General features: G+C 41.2%; 1 protein-coding gene across 1 annotated transcript in view; it reads right to left on the bottom strand.

Annotated features, from left to right (window-relative positions):
* PTPN14 (protein tyrosine phosphatase non-receptor type 14) overlaps positions 1–17,071 on the bottom strand; it is a gene marked incomplete at both ends in the record, with an annotated part of 72,075 nt that extends 55,004 nt beyond the window's left edge. The window contains 2 exons of the mRNA XM_082306260.1: positions 8,900–9,069; positions 16,898–17,071. Of these exons, the coding sequence (XP_082162386.1) occupies positions 8,900–9,069; positions 16,898–17,071 (344 nt within the window). The remainder of the gene's footprint in view (positions 1–8,899; positions 9,070–16,897) is intronic.
* Positions 17,072–18,796: the final 1,725 nt, after the last annotated feature.

The following is an 18,796-nucleotide window of genomic DNA, read 5'->3' as shown; positions in this document are numbered from 1 at the left end:
ATTCCTGTTACAACATTTCTAACCATCACAGCCACTGCCTTCAAAACACACTAAAGCAAGAATGCAGGCTGAAGTATCCAACACCGTATTTATAGTTAGGCAACACTATTTTTTAGAATTGCTACATATGTACTGCCCAACCACACACATGAAAACACATTCACTTTCTGGTCTAAAAGCACAGCATAATGTAATAGATTAGATCTAAGCGCCAACAGTTTCTTAAAATATCTGGCACAAAGAGCTCAGCTTTCAATAACCAACCCACAGAGAACAAGCTCCCCATTCACTGAAGAAAGTCAGCTGGGAGAAGGGTTTGCCCTCCTCAGCAAATTATTTTATAAACAGGGAATTAATGTTGAATCTTAGGTCTGCCTTGAAGGAGTTCTTATTTTTAAGTCAAAGTTTAAACATCCACTAAAATACCAATCCAAAAAGAACCAACTCAAGAATATTACTGAAAAGCAAAACAACGCATATGCTGCAATAATATGAATACAAGAAGACCCAAGCAAATACTGCACATTATTTGTTGTTGCTTTCCTCTAAAAACAACATTAAAGCTAATTAAGTATCAGCTTGTTTATAACAAGGCAGGCTACAAGCTTAATGTGTGTTTTTTATGCTGCAGTAGCCACTAATATTAAAAAAAGCCTAATAATTAAAACAAAACAATAAAACCATCAAAGCACCACCAAAATGCAAATACGCCAGACTGCCTAAGCCTGGGTGGCCACCCAGGGCTTTTAAGACTCATCCTGCCTGGGCTGCGTGAGCTCCTAGACAGTAGCTGGGGTGGCTGAGAGCATTGGTGTTTAGTCCCAAATTCCTGCAGCTGGAATCAAAAAAACCAAACCAAACCAAACCAAAAAACCCCTCAACATTACCAAGTCACTTCAGGACCGATCCACAGTCTTGTCCAGCCGAAGAGAGCTGGGATCCCTGGGGACTCAGGACTCCCTGGGGGTCACAACTACTTCCACCTAGCAATGAATCCCAGAGTTTTCCTTTCTCCCAGCCTTGGGAGATACGGTGCAGTTCCAGTCATGAGACGATCAGCACCGGGACCATGACCAGCACCTGTAGGGTCAGGCAGGCTGGCAACCGCAGTCTAAACCACAATAGGATTCTGTTCCAGCAGAAATTTCTTTGCCTCCTGTTGATTTATAAAATTTCAGCTCCGAGTTCCTGCTGCTTCCTCTGGGAGACCCCACTGCAATGTCTCATGAATATTCTCATGAATAAGACGTTTATGTTGGTACTTGTCCTAACTCTTCTTTTACTCTTTGACGACACAGCACCTACCTACAGCACTGTATGTTCTTCAGTTAAAAAAGAAAGCATTAGTATCACCACATATAGGTCAGTTGGCACCCCATGACACTTCACAGTTGTTCCTCACCATGCCCCTGTAAAAATTATACAGTAATTTGACTCTCCAAATCATTTAGCTGAGAACAAAAGGCTTGTCAGGATTCACGGGACAAAATTATCTTCCATTTTTAAGGTCTGCCATTCTGACAGAACATCCTGTCCTTTTCTGTTCATTTGATACGACTTCCATGTATAGCAGTGATTGTCTTAATTTATGTGAATCATTTAAAATTACAGTCCATTGACCTATAGATCTCTATAAAACAGAAATATGATATATATAAAATATATATAATTACAAAGTTGGAAATATCCTGTTAGAAGGAAGGAGCTACACTGGTTTATGCTACGCAAGTATCCAGCCCAATATAAGAAACAGAAAAAGAGAACTGACAGACACTTTTTAACTGGAAATAGTTAAAAAAATGGGACTGTTCTGATCATTAATATCACATTTGTGTTGAAGATAACAGTCTTGCTTCCTAGTGAAGAGGTGCATCACCTTTCCAGTTGGGGAAGCCACATAGCTCTTTCTAGTGCCAAGAGAGGGCTATGTGTGATGGCCTTTCCTGCATGGTGTGAGCAGAGCTGCTCCGAAAGCACAGCACAGCTGATCGGCACATGCACACAACTTATGACATTTCCCAGAAAAGAGGGCAATGAGAAACTGGTTGTGTTCATTTCTTTGGAAGCTACACAGCCCACTCCCGGTTACCATCTTTCCAAGAGAGAAGGCATGCTCTTAAAACACATGTTGGGAAGTACACCATAAAGATGAAATGACAAAGGTTCTTGGGAAGAGATAAATTTGGACAAGGCAGTAAGGCTTCTGCTGCCGGAAAACCAAACTTTTTTCCACTCAGTTACATCAGTAATACTGAATGGTTAAATCCTGACTTAAATCTCCAGTTGTGAGAGACCAAACTCTGGCCTTTTGGTTTTTAAATACTCCACCTTCCCACTTGCCATATATCACTCAGCTCTCGCTCATTTGCCGACCCATCCAACTTAACCACACATCTCTCTTCTCCTCACATACAGCACGATATTTCTCTGTACTTTCACAGAAAAAAAATTTTTTAAGTGTTGCTGAATTTTTAAGAACCATTGGCATTAAAAAAATCCTATGGGTCTACCAGAGGTGTATTAACAAGCACGGCCACAGAACCTGTCACAGTCCATCACTTCAGGCAAGTATAGTCAAGGCTGTCAGGAACAAATCAGACGGTATACATCATGCTGTTTTTTTCAGACACACTGTGATATACAAAATAATCATTTTGGACAATGAAGTCACCACAGTGCTCAAATCAACTACCCTGAACTCAAAGGTACACACTGAGGCTTCTCAGCCAGCCACAAGCTGCAGGTGTGACCAAGCATGAAAAGCAAAGCGGCCTCCTGTACCTTAACAACCTTAACAGCCAAAAGAGTTCCCCATCATTAAGCTTGCCACAAAACCAGGCTGGCACAGAAGGATATGTGATATCCAGCCTTAACACAGCAATTAAAAGCACAATGTGGAGAAAGCAGTGGTTGGTACAAAACTCCAGCTGATCGTACTTGTATTAAAAGCTAGCGAGACAGGAGGATGTGAAACTTTAGCTTGTTCAAAAAAAAGTAAAGCAAAGCAGACTAAAAGCAAAGATAAGCTCAAGTAGGCGAGACATTTAAGAAGGACTTTTTTGAGGGGAAGGAAAAAAAGTCCAGAGTTTATTAAAAAAAAAAAGGTAGATTTGCCAGAACATTTTTCCCTTTAAATATGAAGCAGTGAAACACTAGTTTTTTTCCCCTCTACTTTATCCTCACGTGATTTAAAAATTCATATAGTCCTAAGAGTCTGTAGCTCTGTATGTTTTAGAAGAATGTCTGTTTAAAAATTCTTCACCTAACACTTGAAGAAAAATAAAGGGAAAGGCAGAGAACTGTGAAGAAGAAATATTTCCTTAAAAGACAAACAGAAAAAAAACAGCTACAAGAAATGGTGAAGAAAAGGGTAAGGCAGCAAAACATCAGAGGAAATAAACGTTCACTTAGTTAAAGGAGTGTAAGTTTGAGGCTGATTTTTCACAGGCCCCCCAGAAAAGAGGCCTGGCAGCCACAGGCTCTAATTTTCCACCTGCAAACACATTCATTCCCGCACTTTGCAGGTGCAGCCATCCCATTCCAAACACTCTGTGTTTTCTTTCACAGGAAAGCTGTACAGCGCGTTCTTCAGGGAAAACGCAGAGCTGACAGCTGAACTTGGGGCAAAAGCCCAATGCAGCACAGCGCAGATGCTGCAATATGGCCCTCCCTATGCAGTCACGCATACCAGACCTACCGTGCACTGCACCAGGGGGACCAGCCCCACTGGTAGCACCCAGACCAGGAGCTGCTCTCGTTTCACAGGATTATGCCCCAATTTGCAACAGCACAAACACCACTGGATATTACTGGGTACAGACCACATAGTAAGATACTGAAAGCTTCTTCCAAGAAAGAAAAAAGGAAAACCAGACCAAAGCACACCTTCATTCCTTCACAGGAGGCACAGCAGTATCACGTGTGACAATAGAGATACTGTGGGGAGCAAAATGTAACATCAGCTTTTCCTTGGAACTGTGGGGGGGAAAAAAAAAAGGCCATGGATTGTCTGATACTTATGCAGAAAGCAGCATCGCACCCACATTTTCAGAAAGCCACAAGAGTGTGTGGGTTCTCTGTTTTTGGAACAAGAGCACAGTGAAAGCAAGCTTGTTTACTTTAGACACTGTACAAAGACTTATTTTTTTTTTAAATAAATGGTTGAAAGGATGCCTCCCCTCTAGAGGAGTTAGCAGAAAATAAAAGGCAGATTTATATTTCTAATCTATGCAAATATCTACTCTACAGGGCATCACAGAGACTGCTTTATATCAGACAGTATGCAGATCCCAGGTGCTTTAAACATGCCAAAAGCATACGCAGCATCTCCACCTGCAATGGCTGCTCACTCTGAGAACAGCTGGATGACTAAAAAGAGGTTGTCTAAGTAGCCTTCCATGAAAAATGCCTTTTGCTAATGTGCCAACCCCCATACTCCCACACAAATGGCTCCTGCTGTAGCTGCCATCAAGCCTGGAGATGGGTTTTGTTTGTTTGTTTGTTTTAATTTGGTTTATCACAAATTCTTCTAGAAATTTTCAAATTATTGCAATTACAACATGGTGAAACTCCTACTGACACCTTAAGAAATTTTCATGGGGCTTTAATTCATAATTCCTCCTAGAAGATGTCTGTGGGACTGGGTGCAGGTAGAATGTCAGGACTAGAGGTGGGGATGATGCTGGAGTCACTGAGATCTTGGAGGAGACAGGATTAAGATCAGGGGAAATGTACAGACAGGAGCCTCAACCCAAGACAAAAGAAACAGAGCAGAAAGAGTAGCGAAATAAGAGGACTAGAGGGTAGGAAATAGCTCTCCTAGGAAAAGGCCCAATGCCAAGAGTGCAACGCTATTACGTTGAAAGGAAGGCATAGCAGTAACATTTATTTCATTGCCATTACCAGAAAGAAGAGACAGGTACTCTCCAACTGGCAGCTGCTTTCTGTACGTTTCCCTAGGATATCCGCAGGAAACTTCCGTCACAGGTCAAGAAACACGGCTGTCCTGAGAAGCCTCACCATTCACGCTCAAAATCACTAACCGAGTAAGACTGACGATGCCTGCTGGCGCTTCTTACCCTGTCCCAATGCTCCACTTAACTTTGTCTGAAGAGGAAAAAAAACCCACACCACTGATGTTTGCATCTTTAAGCAAGTGTCAATTTTGTAAAAAAGAAGTGAAGAACTGCAAACCACAGAGTCAGACCTGACCTACTAAAATGAGTAATGTGTCCCCCAGAGTACTCTTTGCCTCATCTTTTCTTGCAGGCCTCAGAGGTTGACTTCAAAGAGCTGTTAGCTGAATAAACTGCTCTGGCAGTCTTGTCTTTTTCATTTTCTTTCCCAAGGATCCCACAGGCCCTTCTTTCTCATATTATCAGAAATACCTCTTACAAATTAACTACAGGCATCCCACATTAAGTCATGGCTGTGCTTGTGTTTATATGACAGGCTTCTGTAGCTCTACAGGTCCTCAATAACCAGTTAGGTGGCCAACCCAGGTAACCCATTCACCCACTCAGTCACCCAATACCCATCCACACTTTCAAAATTATGAGGTCAATTTGGGCACAAACTGAAATATAAGAAATTCTTTCTAAACATAAAACCCCCTTCTTTATCGCAAGGGTGACTGAACACTAGAACAGGTTTCCCAGAGAAGGTGTGGAGTCTCTCCATCCGTGGAGATATTCAAAACCCAGTTGGCCCTGCTCTGAGCAGACAATCTCCAGAGGTACCTTCCAACTTCAACCATCCTGCAACTCTGGTTAGCACTGCTACTTGCGTTTAGCTGCAGCGAGTCAACTGACACTCCCACATTGTACCTCTGAAGGACAGCACTGGCTTCTTACTAGATTACTATTCCACTCCTCTCCCAGCATGTCACATACAGACAGGTTTCCATAGAGCCTGTTCACCACTGGGGGACATAGTGCTTGGAGCAGTGTTACTCAGCCTTATTTCTGCATCCACATTTGGCTTGTGCAATACGGGAAGTTACCAGCAAAACCGTGAAGAGCTCCTGACCACTACCAACACCTGCAGGCAGCTAAAATCCAGGAGCCTGCAGGCATAATTAGCATTTTAGACTTCCAACGGTAATGATAAAAATAAATAAATTATTATGGCTTCAACTAAATATGAATTTTCTTACTTGCACATGGATTCCTCCTGTTGGTCCCAATAGCCAAACAATAGCAGAACACAAAATGGTCCACAGATTGTTTTGAAGAGTCAGATGGTCTTTCAAACAAAAATTGAACACTGCCTCAGAGCCACTGACCAACCCCACAAGTAACGCTCCTCTCAACCAACAAAACCTAAAAGCCTTGGATCATTTTCCCTCTTCACGATGACAGCACATGAGGTGCAGGGTGCTGCAGTTGTTGGAAGCAGGGGGCAATATTCAATTTGGGACAAATCTCTCAAAACCAGCTATCAAGCCAAAGTCTATAATGCTACAGATCAGAGGCAGAGTAAACCGTCTCAGTAAACCAATTCCTTGATTTTTGAATACTTGTGGATTATGTAAGTGTTTACTGAAGTATTCTCAGAAGACTTTTCATCATCATCAAGGAATATTAATCAACCCCGGAAATTCTGGAGTTTACATTTAACTAAAAGCCTGGACTGAGAGATGGGTTTCACCTCAAGCTCCAAACATGGCCAGGCAAGCTCAGGGCTGGAGATGTTTCCACCAAGAGAAGGTTACAGAGGTAACAGGTTCACTGCTAGCAGTGCTGTCACTAGCTTTGCAGCTTCAGTCTTTGGTGATGGTTTCGTTTTAGGGTTGGGTTGGTTTGTTTGTGGTGGTTCTGCAGCTTCCCAGAAGGAGATGAAGTGTCTGATCACGAATTTTGCATTTAAGACAGATTTGTCATTTGTACACAAATATAAGTCAAATACATAGGCACTGAGTGGGCGAGCTTAGCACCTACCTCACCATCACAGGTAATCTTATTGTGATCGAGCCTAATCCTAAAAGCAGCCAGTCTCAATTTCAAAACAAATGTTTAATCAGTTTACCAAGAGCAAACAAAGCCAAAAAGACCTACAAACCCAACCCCCACCTGTCTGTCTAATCACAGATTAGACTAAGCCTTTCTCCACCATTTGTTTCAGAAGAGTGTCCCCACCCCATGTCCCCACCACTCATTGCTTCAAACATGAGATTATCTGCATCTACCTAGAATTGCACAGTTGAAGGTTTGCTGCCCTCACATCATCTGCAGTGAAGCAATGCCACTTCAGGAAACAAACAAACAAAAAAATCTTAACAGGCTATTCTGTATCTGAGATCCATTAGTAAGCTGCTGGTTTTGCTACAGACATTCAAAGAAACGTTAAGAGGCACTTATAAGACTCTGCAGCTTATGTTATCAATTACCTCAGAAAGAAAAACAATTCAGCAGCTACTCCAATTGAGAGTACTGTGAAGTTCAATTGTCACTGAAATGTTTTGTTATTACTAACCTGGGCAGAACCAGCAAATACACCTCTGCAGGTGAGCTACAAATGAGCAATCAGCACTGCAGGCTGCAGCGTGAAGAGATAATAGCATCCAAGTAGCTACAATGCTTCCTTGCACACAACTAGGCCAGGATTGGGATGACAAAAGTGAGCAACAGAACATTTCAGATGTTCCTACTGCATGTTAAATAATTCTGAAGGAAAAGGTATGAGGCTTCCCTCTTCCAATGCATACAAAGCAGGAACACACAGATACAGACAAGCACCGATGTTCAGTATATTCCCAGGGAAATTTAAGTTTTGTGATGCTTTCAGCTCACTGTTTGGCAAGAATTCTGCATATATAGTAGTCAAGGGACTGCTTGACACCTGTCATTTTAAAAATCAAATCTTTTGCATCCTACCAAAGCCAATTCTCCAGTTCAGTGTTATGAAAAAATCGTTTAGAACACACAATCTGCCATATAAAAAAAAAAAAAGCTTCATATCTTGCATACCTTCTAGAATTAAAGCCACTCTTTCTCAACTACTTATACATCTTTTTTAGACATGATGACCATGTGGTGAATTTCAGGTTTGCAGTAACAGAACATTTTTTTTGGTGGGCAGGCTTCTCCCACCCCATAGCCCTCACCCACTTATTCCAGGCTTTACCTCTAGTTGTGCTGATGCAACTTTGCTGTAGACTAGATAAATGAAATAATTTTGGTTAAAAAGAAAACAAGCCCACTCCTTTTTGGGTGAGGTGGGCTTTTTTCCCTCTCTCTCTTTTTTAATTCAAATACAGCACAGATGTGCAAAAACCACACAGTGATGTGGTTTACAAGAACAGCCCCTCAAAACAGTTGCATTGTTACAACTGCAGCACAGGGCTCTGAATAAAAGAGTAATTCCTACTGAAGTTGTTTGCAAACGTGCACACTGATCATAATTAAAGGACTAACAGCCTCTAACAATTTTAATCCTTTTATGAAGTGTCAGGGGAAAATCAGGAGTGGGATGGGCAAAATCCAGAAAAGATGCCAAAGTTCACTTTCAGCAACGCACAGGTAGACGTAAGAATAATAAACTAAAACTGTACATAGAGCTCCTTTGCCTATGGCTTCCTTTTACTCAGGAGAAGGTTACAGAAAAAGTGTATGGTCACCATGGTCCCTTTTAAAATTTATGTCAGGTTTTTAAACATATATCTATTATTCCCTTTTTGTTTCTGCAGTTGGTCATGTATAATCATTTAGCAATACTGCTTCCCCCCACCCAAACAGATAGAATCAAGTGGTGAGTTCTCTCACTTTTTCCCATTTGGGCAGTCATCAGGAAAGGAAAGAACCAGATGATACCTGAGCAAATATTGAATGCCAGAAACAGAGCAATTGTCCATTCCCTCCCAGCTATATCACACTAGTGTGAACAGAGGGAAACCACATACCTTGTTACCTCCTGCTGCAGTCGGGAAACACTGGGCACATAGAACATTACCCCAAAGAAAAGCAAAGGCTCATTGGCAAATTTGTCCAGCTGCTTCTTCAGAGGCTTTTCCAGTTCAACCCAGCGGGCTTGTTGGCTCTTGCTGAGAAACCAAAGGCCGAAGTAGTGCGTCTAGATAAGGAAACACAATAGTGTCAGTTTACCTTTTTCAGCTAGATCACACACACAGTCAATGACACAAATGCAAATAAGAACAGATGGCATTGTGTAAATTTTTCCATATGCAAAATCTGAGTAATTTCTTTTGTACTGTCTTTCTTTATTTTTAGGACAATCTTGAAGACAATGATAAATTAATATTGCAATATAATATACTTCATGGAATACTATCTGCCCCTTACCATCTCTCCCAAATGCATATGAAAGAGCTCTATCCAACATGATGGCACAGGTGACATAAATGATTTATGGAAAGTGCCCGAGTCTTTGTTTTCTTTTACACCTGTGCCTTGTGAACAGACAGCAAACACTAAGTCTGAATCAAAGCACAAAGGCTTCATGAGACTTTGGATCCAGCCCACTGCAGGCAAAGGACAAGGACTCTTCCAACTATAAAAAAAGAATGCAAACCCACACGCATATGTCAAAATATATCTACCAATGCCAGAACCTTTTACCCAATACAGAACATGTTTGCTTTTTTTTTTTAAAAGCACTCACAAGGTTTTATGATGGACAAGTATTACACTTAAAATGTGCATCACACACACAAGTTGTTTGCTCTAGGCTCTTACAGAAATACCAGTTTGAAAACCTCAGCTATTTCCTATCCTGTGTAAATCTCAACAGCTGTAGTACCTCCTGTATAAGCCACGTGGGACTGTTGCTAGTGGAGAGTAATTAACAAGGAACAGTGTTCAGAACCAGAGCTTCAAATACAACAAATTGCTAATAAGCAGCTGAAGGAATAGCCAATCCATCATGAAGGATTCTATCGAAAAGCCCTTAAACCACTGTATTAAACACACTGATCCACTACTGCAGGCAAACGCGTACTATAATTAACAGCAAGTACTATGACTACAGATCTGAAGCAAAGGCAAAAAAAAGCATTCATGTTTAGCAAAGGAACTAATCCATCAGTTGCCTGGAAATCTGACTGTAGCCCCTAACTGTGAAGTTTGTATCAACATCTTTTTCTTCAGTATTTCAGCTCACAGCGCCTGGAGATTTCCAGCAATGCCTTCAATATAAAATGCCACTGTATTAACACTGGAATGAAACGAAACAGAAACTGAGAGTGGAACTTCTGTGGACACCAAGCAGATTTAGGATCTGAAAGTGGGATCGTTGCTATTTCTGCGTATTTCTCTCATTTTATTTCAATAAACTTTCTTGGTGTTTAATCCAACTGACTCCCTATTCAATGAAAACTTTCCAGTAGTTTCCATTAGATTAGATTAACCCTAAAACAAATAAAATAGTTATTTTGTTGTTATAGCTTAGCTTACCTGGACAACAAACCTTCCACAGGCAGTCACAATCCTTTACACATAGCACCACATTTTAAATAAAGATACTTGAGACAAAGAATAGAAAAACTCCTATTTGCTATTTTATAAAACCTTCATTTTAAATTACTTTTAATACATTCAAAAAGTTTGGCCTATAAATCAATCATCAAGATTTCACCAACTGGATTTCCCAGATGTTCATGCTTTTAAATAAAAAGTCTTCAAAAGTAGCAGACAAATTGCAACCCTTACACTTTGCAAAAGCCACCATCAACAGCCTGTTTCACTTTGGTATGGATACTTCTCTAAAAGTCATTGCATGTACCATGACTTAGCGTACAACACAAGGGCAACTAATGCCATATTGAAAAATTAAAATACTTAGTAATGACAACAAGCCAGCAGGGGCAACGCTGCTCCAACCATTTTATAGCTGAGGGCATGCAAGAGAGAATCATATGCAAAAACTCTCAATTGGAGTGCAGGTATATTTACTTTAGGGTCTCATTACGTACATATTTTCAACTTTGGAGAGCGTCCAGACTAGCATTTAGCTAAGGTGATAACTAATTCAGCTTGATTCCTCAATTAAACCTGACAAACCTGCAGTATAGCTTGAACACTGGTCAGCCCTTTCTCTTTAACCTTAGTTTGGTACAGTGAAGCAAGCTCATTCTTTTTTTGAAGAGAATCGATGCAGTATTTCCTTCTAGAATTTAAAGGCATCTTCAATAAATCAATCAATGCAGGGCAATCAAATAAATCAAGAAGTCAGCATCTCCCATAGGATAAACTTAAAACAAAACTAACCAGTTCACTGATACATGTCTACTTTCCCTCTGTAGTCATCACTGGATAAAGAGTTCTTTCTGATGAGCTCACCACAATAGTAATTAGATTAAAATGAAGGTGGGAGGGACAGTGGAGACAGCAAAGGAAAGGAATTCATGTGAAGGCAGAAAAAAGCACAGTGATTTTACCACCTCATAAGGGAAATCCTTTAACGCACAAACTCTTGAAAATCACTGAGGGCAGCTCATCCTCAACAAGAAAGAGTGCGGAGCTGTGAACACAGATCTTCCATATGACTTTAAAAAGTAAACATTCACATCACCTAGGACCCAAATTTGCAGTGTCAAGTACTTGTAAAACATCTAGCAACTAAGATGATTTGGAGCCTGAAGTCTAAAAGAGTTATTCAAGGGATTAAGGGTATTGAAATTAAACAGCTCAAATGAGTGCAGTCTCTCCCTTTTGAGTGGGGGCAGGGGGACAACAAAAATTTAGATTTGCTACAGTAGAAAGGCTCTTTAAGTACCAAATCCAGAATCCTGAATCACTTCCAAGGAACAAGAAGTGAAGGGAATGCAGTGTTTAAGCTTCTAGACTACAGCAGATACAATGGACTGACAACAGCAACATGCGTTTCACACAACTAAAAGATGACTTTTCCTGGAAAGCAGCCTGGAGAGGATCAAGCAATTGCAGATGAAGCACAGGGACTGCAGAGTAGAGCTCAAGTCACAAATGCATGCAATTTGGAGAGACAACCAACACAGTTATCTGAATATCAGCTCCCCATTGCCAGGAACTTTACTTCTTGAAAACGTTAGCATTTTTTAACAACCCACAGTGGGGAAGGACTTCTGTAGACACTACTGCGAACGCCTGACGAGACTCTCTCCCCCAAGAACGTTAGTAATTCCCAAACAGGAACAGAGGAACGTGGGACTAGAAACGGCTGGACCATCAAGTTCAGTATGCTATGACCAGGCATATGACAGTCCAGAAGGCCTTACAGAATCTGAGTCATGCATTGCCATACACTCCAGCCCACAAAACATTTTTACAGTACAGACACCCCACAAATTAGATGAGGGGATATAAAAATGGGATCTTTTTCTCTATAAGCATCTGATTGAAAACCAGGGTGATTCCAAAAGCTAGTCTGTTTGTCCAGTCACAAAGTGAACCACTGACTTCATTCCACTTTTCACGGAATAAATATCTACACCTACACCTGGCAGGCTCTGAAGTAACACGGGCTGCTCTAGCAGGTACATCAGCAGTCAAAGTGGCAAAGAAAGTGAATGATGCTTTCACTTCTAAAAAAAGAAAAATCCTTCTTCCAGACACAGTTGACAGACTGGTGATACACACTGAAGGAAAGCTTTTCATAATGCTAAACGTATGCACACGCATCCATTCTGCAGACAAAGAGCTTCAGTTGCTAGTGCTTTTGGTCTGCCTAATCTGCAAATACACAAAGAGCTCTGTTAGGAAAGAGTGTACATTAATTTTCTCTGAAGCGTTTAAAGTTTGTCTTACCTACCACACATGACTTCATACGTGGTACAAGGAAACTGGCTTACACTCCTCCAGGAACTGCAGTCCTCTGCGAAAGCAGCGGACAAGAACCAGAGCACCTGCATGCCCCAACAATACTACGTGAAAAGGCGATCCTCAAAATATGGCAAGTCAGAAAAGAAAACTGGATACACAAAACCTGTGCTGAGAAGTCTTAAAAAGGATGACAATATAGCTGCCAGTTCAGGAGGCCAGTTCATTTCAGACTTGGGACTGCGCGATACTCCCAAGCCCAGAACTACCCCTGCCTTTATGTCGGGCAAAAACAATGGAATTGTCAACAACAGGAGAGAACAGACACTTACTAAACCAGCAAATCTCACTCAAAAGGACCCAACCAGACAGGGCTGGTGTTTATTAAAGCATCTGGTTAAGCGACCAACTAAATATTTATCCTCGAGAAAGAGGCAGAGTTCCAGGTCCTCCGGGCAAAAAGCATTAAACCCTGCTATCCCGGAGCGCTCACACAGAGGGGAAAGCACCATTTACAGCAGCCAGTTGTTCCTAGAAGGTCTCTTGTCCAAGCGCTGCCTGAACCCTATCCCAGCTTAGCTGGCAAGATGAGTCAAACCAAGCCAAACTTCGAGGCAACCTGGCTGCCAAACACAGGTTTCCAGTTGTACCCTATGAGGAGGGGACACCTTCTAGGGCACAAAAAAAAGGTCAGAATGGCAGCAAACGGCCACCCCTGTGCAGCCGTGAGTGTCCGCCTGCGGTGCTCAGCCCACTCATCCTCGTGCTTTGGTTTGGGTTTTGCAGCATCGTAGTGCTGGAGAAACAGACATGAAGTCTCACAACAGATCTGTACAGATTACTCTGCTACTTCAAGCAGGTTTGCTTAGTCTCACTCAAAGGGAAAAATGCCACTATATTGGGAAAAAAACCCCTTTTTATAATCTGTGCACATACATACAAGATTATAAAATTACTTTTCTGACCTTGTCTTTCCTCTTTTCCTTCCTCCCCTCTTTGCATCTTTACTTTCTACATAATGCTGTCATAAGAGCTCATTTTATTGGAATTGGTAACTGTTCAACTAGAAGACCTGGTGCTTTGTCAAGAGCTTTGCTGAAAAGGATAAAACCAGATTTTACAGTAGTTACATGGCTACACTTTCTACTGACCTATTCCTGAACCCTGACTCAGTCAGGGAGGGAGTTGCATTCCCCAGAGATCAAATAGAAATATGCATAAATCCATTAGATACTGTTTTTCAGTCATGTGTGGTATAATGATCGACAGTCCTTCACAACAATATGTACAGTCATCTCAAACAGTTTTGCTTTTTAGCAGGGGGGTTTGGACAGTTTTTTGTTCATTTCTAAGAAAACAGCTGGAGCGAAACATGGATATATTCCTAACACAAAGGTAAAAGTTGCAGTACACCTGGGATTTATTCAAACATAAGACCAAACTAAAGTATCAAACAAAAACTGATCTTTACTTCTAAGAGAACGCACATTCTTACCTGAGGCTGCATGGAGGAGACAACCAGGATTTTAGTACTGTTTTATAAGCATGGAATTTAATGAAGCTTAGTTTATGCCTTACTTGTACAACAGAGTTTGCTGATCTGGATTTCTAAGAAAAGGCATATTCCAGCTGAAGTTTTTGTTGCATTTGGGGAATTTTAAAAGTCTGTCTCCAATACAGACACTTGCAAGGATTTTCTCCTCAACTGGTACATTTAATGGGTTTATCTCCTCTACCCAGCTATCCAGTTGCACAAATCTTGTAGAAATTTAAGCTTTGTCATAGTATTTTTGGCCCTTCTGGAAAATTTGATTGGTCAGTGAAGGAAGGGGACAGCCACCAAATGATTACATTAGCCTTGTTTCCCTACAAACCATGGCAGGAAGACTAGAAGGGCAGAAAAATTGAATTTCCTTTCTCAGAGAGAAAGGACAGCACACAGCATCAGGCACCTCTAGGCTTGCTAGCTCCAGTTATTCCTCATGAAAGGAGCAGAAGAGGATACGGGAGGAGACCCTCTCAGGGTTGAAAGAGGCAGATAGTTCTCTCCTAAACATTTAAAGCAGAAATGGATGCCACCCAGAACCAATCAGAAAAAGAGATAACAACAACAACAAAACAAAACCAAAACCAACAACAAAAAATGCAGTACTGTTGAAATCTGAACTTTACAAAATGGGTTCATCATTGCCAAAACCTTGTTTAGAAAAAAAGTGGGGAGGGTGATGAAAGAAGAGGAAAGTGTTCAAACAACATTAAAGCATTCTCTTCTGTGTTGTTAAAATATTTTTTGTCTTGAAACACACACTTTTCGAGCTGACATATTTCTTTTTCTATGACACAAATGATTTTGAAAATGAAAAAAACCCAAAGCAATAGAAAACCCCCATGAAATTGAACACTGACCAAAACAACTTCCTTTGCTACTCTACTGACCGATCTCTTTTTCTGGAAAATTTTGAAACTTCAGGCTTTGTTCCAAAGTGGAACAAACACATTCTGAAATCACAAAATGCTTTGTGGAAAATAATGCTAACCCCCTGACAGAGCTATTGTTCGCAAATGCAGGTGGACCTCCAAAGAGAATCATTAGGCCCCACACTTCTGCTGCGCCAACTAGATAAGCCCACAAGGAATATGAGGAGAATCACTCCATTCATTTCACTCCTTTCTGCACTGGAAGGAAAGGGAAGGACCTAACCTCTCTGTAAGGACACCCTAAAGCATTGCCAACGTGGGGGGGAGGGGGGGGGAGAGTAATTACTGGGATATCTTCATCTCTATAAGGGGAGGGAGAAGATGATTCTACTAAAATCCACGTGAAAAAAAAAAGTATGAAAAATCACTATGCAATATTCTGACTTTCCTGCCTGCACATTTCCCTGCCTATTCTGCACACACACAAGAGACTGAGATTCTTCTCTCATTCTTTATCATTACTGATGTACAAAAAGGAGTTCTTCATAGAATCATAGAATGCTTTGGGATGGAAGGGACCTTTAAAGGTCATCTAGTCCATCCCCCCTGCAATGAGCAGCAACACCTTCAACTAGATCAGGCTGGTCAGAGCCCCATCCAGCCTGGCCTTGAATGTTTCCAAGGAACAGGGCATCTACTGCCTCTCTGGGCAACCCGTTCCAGTGTTTCACCACCCTCATTGTGAAAAATTTTTTCCTTGTGTTCAGTCTTTTGTTTAGTTTTCATCTGCACTAGCTATTTGTATGCTACCTTCCAGTTGCCACCATTACAAAGGGCCGTAGACCAACAAATGTAAGACGCTGCAAGATTATTAGATTTCCCAGCTGTGCTTACAGAAAGCTTCAGCCAGGACAGTCAGATGATAACATAGCAGTTTCCAGGCAATGGTTTCCAACTTGTGATTTGCAAAAGCCTGTACGCATGCAGAATACATGTAAGGAGTCCACAGAAGGTAAGTAAGAAAAGACAGTTCATTTGTGCTGTGCACATTGGAGAGATATTTCTAAAAAGGCCTCAACACTTAAAATAAACATTGAACTCTACAGCAAGAAGCAGAAAATAAAGAATTTCAGTCTTTATTAAAGTAAGACTGGGTTTCTTCAGACTTTTCAGAAGCATTGGGAATGTAAAAGAAGCCTTTCAGAGTTTCAGATGTGAAATATCTCAGTTAAACAAAAGGAAGAAAAAACCACCATCCTCAAACTGTTACTAGTTGCTCCCGCTAGTAACACAACTGTTGCCTCTTTCAGTATGTTAGTAACAAGAATATATTTATATGAAAGTGGATGTTTAAAAACCAGTGGTCTCCTTCTGGCATAATTCAACGAGCAGTGTTGGTGAAACGAGGGTTACATTGAGATAAAAGTTACTGTAACTTGGCCATTGGCATCCCAGTTCAGAAAACCAATCGCTTTCTAAGAAAAGAAGAAACCTCATCTTCATATTACAAAGCACTCTCAGAGCAATGATGAATGAGCAACAGCACAAAACCCCGAGTGCCGTTCTGCCTTCAGTTTTCATGCAACCAGAATATGTTTGTCCCAGCTCCAGCTGCTGATCATATCTGGCCAGCTCTGAGAATAACATGAGTCAAACGAACAGACTGCCTGAGCTAAAAATGTGTCAAATTATACAGTGACAGATGGTCTTTGCTGGGTTACTCTTACCTCACGTAATTCCAGCCTCTGAGCGACAGCTTCCAAGCACTCCTGCCCTGTGCTCTCCACGGAGAGGGTGCACTCGATCACATTGTTGTCCAGAAGACGGATCCTTGTCACAAAGCAGTTCTTGCTCAAGACGTTGTAGCGTCTGGTCCGTCGCAGTTTCAGCCCGAAAGGCATGGCTGTTGGCCTGGAAGGTTGCCCCTTCCCTGGATTCTTTCGAGAGTTATCAGCACACTTGTCGACTTGCCTTGAAAGCTTCTTCACTTGGCACTACTCTACTCCAGAAATGGAGGTAGCTGTCCATTCCCAGGGTGAGCTTCAAGGGATTCCTGCAAAATACATACAAATAAGTAGAGTTAAGTGTGAAATAAGACATTCCTAAAGATCAGTGGAAAAGAAAAAAACTTAAAGGAAAAGAGTCACATTTAAACCCATAAAACAAACACCTCCACGCACACGATTGCCAGGCACTTGCTACATCTCCCAAAAGAACACCTTATACAACAAATCCTTCAAAATTCTATTTTGGCGCTGAATTTAAAGCACAAATTTAATTGCAAAGCCATTCTTTGAGAAGCTCGGTACAAACAGCAACTCTACAGGGCACGCATCCAGAGGTGCTAACTCTCCCACCATTACCCCCACCACAGGGGTCTATAACATAATCTTCAAGTTAAGTTTTGGTGCCCTCAGGCCAGCTTTGAAAGCTAGCTTAAAAAGCTATGGAATAGAGGCATTTAAAAGAGGTGCTATTTTGAAAGAAGAAAGGCTGGCTGCAGTCAGCAGGAAATGCAGGCGCTCAGCACCTCTGGGGGGGGGGGGATCAAACCTAAAGTATGCATGTGAAAGGCAAGAAGCATCCGAGCCATTTCAGAGAAGGCTCCTCTGAGGCAATCCCTGACATTTTGCTCACTTCCAGCTCCAAAGCAATTCTGCATTTCAAACCTTTCAGGTGGAATAAGTAACTGCAGGAACAGCTGTCAGAGACCAGGATAAATCTGAGTGGGAGGAAGAGAACACATATTCTAGATATTGTTTCTAATTACTACTCCTAAAATTTATCAGGGACACATGCAACTGTTAAGCCAAACTACAAAGTAGACAGAAGAACTAGAGATATAGAAATAATAACATTTAAGAAGATCCTCATCTGCAAGATCCACTTCTGCTTTAAAAAGAAAAAAAGGTTAGCTTGAACCTGCTCCCACCTAAACCAAAACAAAGCATTTGCACTGGCATAATCAGCTTTAAAATGTTACTTTCCACATGCAGACAGGAATGAAATAAAAAGCAAATTACTTGCTACCAAGCCTTCCTGGTTCTGTTTGAATATTCTGGAGAAAAAGATGGAGGGACAGCAACACTGGCATTAAAAGCCCGTTTCTCTTAACAAATGGTACTGCAAAAAAACCTAGCTCCCATTTCCTTTCTTCTTAAGAGAAACAAGGGAAAGCATTGCCAGCAGAGTATGCATCATTTAGCTGAATGTGACATTTCAAACAGATAGTACATTGCTCACATGTATCATTTGGCATAGAACTGCATGAATCAGTTATTTTCACTTTTTACTGAATGTAGTTGCTATGGAGATTATTAGAAGCAGACCAATTGACTACAGTGATTATCATTGCGCTAGAAACATAACTATCACATATTGGATAAAGTGTGTTTTCCAAAGCTAGTATATCTTGGCATTTATTAGGGGGTTAAAGCAACACAAACCAAAAAACCCAGACACGAACCGAAAACCACAATCAACCTCTCATGGGTTAGGTGTGCAACTACCAGAGAAAAGCCTAGAGACTTTGAGAAGAGGCATGTGCTATTTGACTGAAGTGCAAACAAACCTGTCAAATTAGCTGCTGTAGTTTAATCTCCCAGTTCTAACTTTCATGGGTACAG

Source organism: Platalea leucorodia (assembly GCF_965183815.1).
Source record: "Platalea leucorodia genome assembly, chromosome: 3".
NCBI classification, from domain to species: Eukaryota; Metazoa; Chordata; class Aves; order Pelecaniformes; family Threskiornithidae; genus Platalea; species Platalea leucorodia.
This window is presented reverse-complemented; position numbering and strand designations above follow the sequence as displayed.